General features: G+C 40.6%; 1 protein-coding gene across 1 annotated transcript; it reads left to right on the forward strand.

Moving 5' to 3' along the window:
• The first annotated feature begins 1,117 nt into the window (after nt 1–1,117).
• On the forward strand, nt 1,118–2,563 carry LOC138880843 (uncharacterized). Its single transcript, XM_070161022.1, has 3 exons — nt 1,118–1,314; nt 1,477–1,840; nt 1,961–2,563. Exons 1-3 carry the CDS (start codon nt 1,118–1,120, stop codon nt 2,561–2,563), a joined length of 1,164 nt encoding a protein of 387 aa, XP_070017123.1.
• The last annotated feature ends 3,437 nt before the right edge of the window (nt 2,564–6,000 follow it).

The raw sequence follows: 6,000 nt of genomic DNA on the forward strand, positions 1-6,000 counted from the left end.
CAAAGGATAATTTTTCATTTCCAAATATTCACATTTTTATTGAAAACTATTCCAAGCATGAGATCATGTCTTTTTTGGATTGCTATGCGGGATACCATCAGATCTTGATGGACGACGAGGATGCAGAAAAGACAACATTCATCACACCATGGGGAACTTATTGCTACCGGGTAATGCCATTTGATTTGAAAAATGGTGGGGCAACTTACATGAGGGCGATGACTACCGTGTTCCATGACATGATACACAAGGAGATTGAGGTTTATGTGGATGATGTGATCGTAAGGTCAAAGCAACAGGCCGACCATGTCGGAGATTTGAGGAAGTTTTTCCAAAGGCTGCATAGGTACAATCTTATGTTCAGCCCTGCTAAGTGTGCATTTGGCGTTCCATCTAGAAAACTGTTGAGATTCATAGTTAGTCGTTGAGGCATTGAGTTGGACCCATCAAAATCAAAGCTATCCAAGAATTGCCACCTCCAAGGAACAAGACTGAGGTGATTTTTTTGCTCGGGCAATTGAACTACATCAGCAGGTTTATTGCTCAAATCACAATAACTTGTGAGACAATATTTAAGTTGTTGAAGAAGGATGTTGTGTTCAAATGGACTGGTGAGTGCCAGGAGGCATTTGATAAGATCAAGGAGTACTTTGCCAAACCCACCTGTGTTGGTCACATCGAAACCCGGGAGGCCTTTGATTCTTTATTTGATAGTCCTGGACAATTCGTTCGGTTGCGTACTGGTCAACATGACATCATCGTAAGAAAGTAGAAAGCCATCTATTATCTCAGCAAGAAGTTCACATCATATGAGGTTAAGTATACTCCCCTTGAAAGGAGATGTTGCGCCCTGACATGGGTGGCACAAAAGTTGAAGCACTATCTGTCGTCATACACTACATACCTCATTTCTCACCTGGATCCTCTAAAGTATATCTTTCAGAAGCCTATGCCCATAGGAAGACTTGCAAACTGACAGATTTTGCTCACAGAGTTTTACATCATCTATGTGACTCAGACCGCGATGAAAGCCCAAGCATTGGCTGATCATTTGGCCTAGAATCTAGTAAATGAAGAGTATGAACCATTGAGAACTTATTTTCCCGATGAAGAGGTGATGCATATTGACAAGGTGGAGCAGGTTGAAAAACAAGGTTGTAAACTTTTCTTTGATGGAGTCGCTAACATAAAAGGTGTTGGAATATGGGTTGTGCTCATTTCTGAAATAGGGCATCCCTACCCTATTACAGCCCAGCTTCGTTTCTATTATACCAACAACATGGCTGAGTATGAGGCATGCATTTTGGGATTGAGGTTAGCTATAGATATGGGAGTCCAAGAAGTCTTGGTCTTAGGAAACTCGAATATTTTGGTGCACTAGATTCAAGGAGAATGGGAGACTCGAGATTTAAAGCTCATACCGTATCGACAATGTTTGCATGATCTTTGTCAACAATTTCGATTAATAGAATTCAGGCATATTCCAAGGATTCATATTGAGGTCGCTGATGCTTTCGCTACCTTGGCGTCAATGCTGCACCATTCGGACAAAGCTAATGTCGACCCTTTGCATATTCAAGTTCGTGATCAGCATGCCTATTATAATATGGTTGAGAAAGAACTTGATAGTGAACCGTGGTTCCATGATATCAGGGAATACATCAGGATGGGGGTATATCCGGTACAATTCACAGATGATCAAAAGAGAACAATTTGGCATTTGGCTAATGGATTTTTCTTGAGCGGGGGAATTTTGTACAAAAGAACTCCAGATCTTGGGCTATTGAGGTGCATAGATGCTAAACAAGCCACGACTATCATGGCAGAAGTGCATTCCGGGGTTTGCGGGCCACATATGAATGGATATGTTCTGGCAAAGAAAATTCTTCAAGTAGGGTATTATTGGCTCACTATGGAGCGAGATTGCATTAGCTTTGTGTGCAAATGTCATCAATGCTAGGTACACAGAGACTTGATTTATTCTCCGCCATCTGAGTTGCATACAATGTCTGCACCATGGCCCTTTGTTGCTTGGGGCATGGATGTTATTGGACCAATTGAGCACCCGGCATCAAATAGTCACAGGTTCATTCTGGTGGCCATCGATTATTTCACTAAGTGGGTTGAAGCTAAGACTTTCAAATCTGTGACCAAGAAGGCAGTGGTCGACTTTGTTCATTCAAATATCATTTGTCGATTCGGAGTCCCAAAAGTGATTATCACAGATAATGGTGCTAATCTTAATAGTCATTTGATGAAAAAAGTATGTCAACGGTTTAATATTACGCATCGATATTCCACCCCTTATCGCCTCAAGGCGAATGGAGCAGTCGAGGCAGACAACAAGAACATAAAAAAGATACTTCGGAAAATGGTGCAAGGTTCCAGGCAATGGCATGAAAAGTTGTCCTTTGCTTTGCTGGGTTATCACACTACTATTCGCACTTCAGTAGGTGCAACTCCTTATTTGTTGGTATATAGCACTGAAGCAGTAATACCCATGAAAGTTAAAATTTCATCCCTTCAGATTGTTGCTGAAGCCAAAATTGATGATGATGACTAGGTCAAAACCCGTTTGGAGCAATTGAGTTTGATTGACGAGAAACGATTGGCAGCAGTGTGTCATGGCCACTTGTATCAAAAGAGAATGGCAAGAGCATACAACAAGAAGGTGAGTCCACGGAAATTTGAAGTGGGTCAGCATGTATTAAAACGCATCCTTCCACATCAAGCTGAAGCGAAAGCCAAGTTCGCCTCAAATTGGCAGGGGCCGTTCATTGTAACAAGAGTGTTGTCCAATGGTGCTTTATATTTAACAGATATAGAAGGCAAATGTGTAGATATGACCATCAATTCTGATGCAGTCAAAATATATTATGTATGATTTCTTTGGTTTGTCTAATTGTTTTTTGTACTTGGCATGTTTCGAAGATTGGAATGACGAAGGCATTTTATTCTGCTATCTAAATACCTTATCCTTTATTACTCCTTTGAGCCTTATTTATTTTCTTTCATACCCCTCTTATGGAATTAGTAGCATAGTTTAAAAACACGGACACAAAAGGTAAATAAAGAAGAAAAAGAGGAAATGAGAAGAGAAAAAGAGAAAGAAAAGAATGGAAAAGAAAAAAAAAGAAGAAAAGAAAAGAAAAAAAAGAGAAAGAAAAAGAAAAGAGAAAAGTAACAACAACAAAGCAATTCCTATGACATGAACTACGTTCGACCTGATTCCTTTTAAGGATAGTAGGTAGCCTCACAGTTTAGTCCCATCAAAATAAAAATTCAAAAGTCCCCAAGCAAAGAAATTGGGACAGAAGTTGTGGTTTTGTAAAAGATCTGATTCCAAAAGTTGTAATTTTGAACTCATTCAAGTTGTTTTGAGCCTTTATGATATCCTTTCTTTCTAACCCCATCGAAAAGCCCACATTGCAGTCCAAAGAAAGACCTTCTTACCAATATTTGAGAATGTCAAGTCAAGCGAGATAGAGGTAAGATTCGCATCAGGAGCAACACTCCGTTCTGCACAAGTCAAATGAGAAAATGAGAGAGTCCTATTGGTGAAAACCCTCCCGGGCACCGTAGGTCGATGGAAAGATAAGAGAAATCAAAATGAGAGAGTCTTATCGGTGAAAACCTTCACAGGTACCGTAAGGCGATAGTGAATTGAGAAATGAACAAATGAGAGAGGTTTGTTGGTGACTTTGCAAAGAGATTGGAATATGGAAATCCAGGGGCATAAAGTATGACAACTAAAAGGTGATTGGTTGAACAGGCTGGGGTGATTAATCCGAAATGCATGTCATGATCATTGGTGTCAGATCCTCACTCAGATAAGTCTCTCCTCACTCAGATAAGTCTCTTTTCCTTTTCTCCCTCAAACAGTCATTCTGTTTCAAATTTTCTTCTTTATTCCTAATTCTCAAAGTTATTGCATTTCATTTCTTTTGGGTTTATTTCTCTAAGGCTTTTCCAATGTAAACCTTGATTAAGCAAGTAAGGAAAGATTTCAAAGCTTACTACCATCTTCCAAATTGCACAAAGCAAAGTACGTCCAAAACATACCAGAAATAGCACAATGCAAAAATGGAAAATAAGGTGTTAATGAAAGTTCAAGTGGTCGAGTGGTTTGTAAATTTTGAGGAAGATGCAGAGGTTCAAATTGGAAGGATAGAAATGTAAAACAGCGGGTTGAGTGTAGGTCACTCAGGTCATTCAGGGTCCTGTAGGTGAGATTCAGTCAGAAAGTCAAATAATTATTTGCCAGTCCAAGGTAGCCATTCAGAACAAAGCACGGCAGTGGAAAGGCTACCTTCAGTAAGAATGCCACAAATTAACCACCACATTTTAAATCTGATAAAATTTTCTTTGATTGAAATAAGGGCAGGAAATTTCGTTTGTTCCAGAGGAACCCTCCATGAGGAAAGCATGTACCAGACAGGTTCGACCGTAAAACTTCAGGACCTTCCTGGATAATGGGGCTTAATTTAAAATTTTCAGGGCCCTCCTGCATAATGGGATTAAATTTTTAAAGGTTCTCAGGACCCTCCTGGATAATGGGACTTAGTTGAATTCCAATACCTTCATAGATAACAAGATTTAGCATAAGCTCTACCTTTAGGAAATATAAGTTGGCTTTGAGGTTTTCACTTTTAAGAAGGGATTTAATTTCAATTGCCAGAGCCCTCCTGGATAGTGGGCTTTAGTTTTTAAATTCTTAGGGCTATGGGGTAACATGATTTGATTAACACTCATCGATGTGCCCTGATAACAAACTGGGGCAGAAAGCATTCTTTTGTTTTGTCTGTTTGGTTGTAATCAGGTGCCCACCTGTAGAACAAGGGAATACAATTCAAGTTTTTGGTAATCAGATGCCCATCTGGAGAACAAAGGAATACAGTTCGAGTTTTGGCAAACAGACACCCACCTGGAGATCAAGGGAATACATTCAAAGATTTTTGTAATAAGGCGCCCACCTAGAGAACAAGGGAATAGAGTTCATGTTTTGGCAATCAGGCGCCCACCCGGAGAATAAGGGAATACAGTTCAAGTTTTGGCCATTAGGCGCCCACCTGGAGAACAAGGAAATACATTTCAAGTTTTTTGTAATCAGGTGCCCACCTGGAGAACAAGGGAATACAGTTCGAGTTTGGGCAATCAGGTGCCCACCTGGAGAACAAGGCAATATATTTCATGTTTTTTGTAATCAAGAGCCCACCTGGAGAACAAGGGAATACAATTCGAGTTTTGGCAATCAGGCATCCACCAGGAGAACAAGGGAATACATTTCAAGGTTTTGGCAATCAGGCGCCCACCTGGAGAACAAGGGAATACAGTTCAAGTTTTGGCAACTAGGCGCCCACCTGGAGAACAAGGGAATACATTTCAAGTTTTTGGTAATTAGGCGCCCACCTGGAGAACAAGGGAATACAGTTCAAGTTTTGTCAATCAAGCGCCCAACTGGAGAACAAGGCAATATATTTCAAGTTTTTTGTAATCAAGAGCCCACCTGGAGAACAAGGGAATACAGTTCAAGTTTTTACAATTAGGTGCCCACATGGAGAACAACGGAATACAGTTCAAGTTTTTCTAATCAGGTGCCCACCTGGAGAACAAGGGAATACATTTTAAGTTTTTGGTAATCAGGCGCCCACCTGGAGAACAAGGGAATACAGTTCGAGTTTTGGCAATCAGGCATCCACCGGAGAACAAGGGAATACATTTCAAGTTTTTGGTAATCAGGCGCCCACCTAGAGAACAAGGGAATACAGTTCGAGTTTTGGCAATCAGGCATCTACCAGGAGAACAAGGGAATACATTTCAAGTTTTGGGAATCAGGCGCCCACCTGGAGAACAAGGGAATACAGTTCAAGTTTTGGCAATTAGGCGCCCACCTGGAGAACAAGGGAATACATTTCAAGTTTTTTGTAATCAGGAGCCCACCTGGAGAATAAGGGAATGCAGTTTATATTTTGGCAATCAGGCGCCCACCTGGAGAATAAG

Source organism: Nicotiana sylvestris, chromosome 11 (assembly GCF_000393655.2).
Source record: "Nicotiana sylvestris chromosome 11, ASM39365v2, whole genome shotgun sequence".
In the NCBI taxonomy this organism is placed as follows: domain Eukaryota; kingdom Viridiplantae; phylum Streptophyta; class Magnoliopsida; order Solanales; family Solanaceae; genus Nicotiana; species Nicotiana sylvestris.

What these genes read in the sequence shown, in the direction of transcription:
- LOC138880843 (XM_070161022.1), top strand. Translation starts at nt 1,118, where the DNA reads ATGCATATTGACAAGGTGGAGCAGGTTGAAAAACAAGGTTGTAAACTT. An exon ending in GCATGCATTTTGGGATTGAG is followed by an intron (nt 1,315 to 1,476) that starts GTTAGCTATAGA and finishes AATAGAATTCAG; the next exon opens with GCATATTCCAAGGATTCATA. An exon ending in TGGCAGAAGTGCATTCCGGG is followed by an intron (nt 1,841 to 1,960) that starts GTTTGCGGGCCA and finishes CATCAATGCTAG; the next exon opens with GTACACAGAGACTTGATTTA.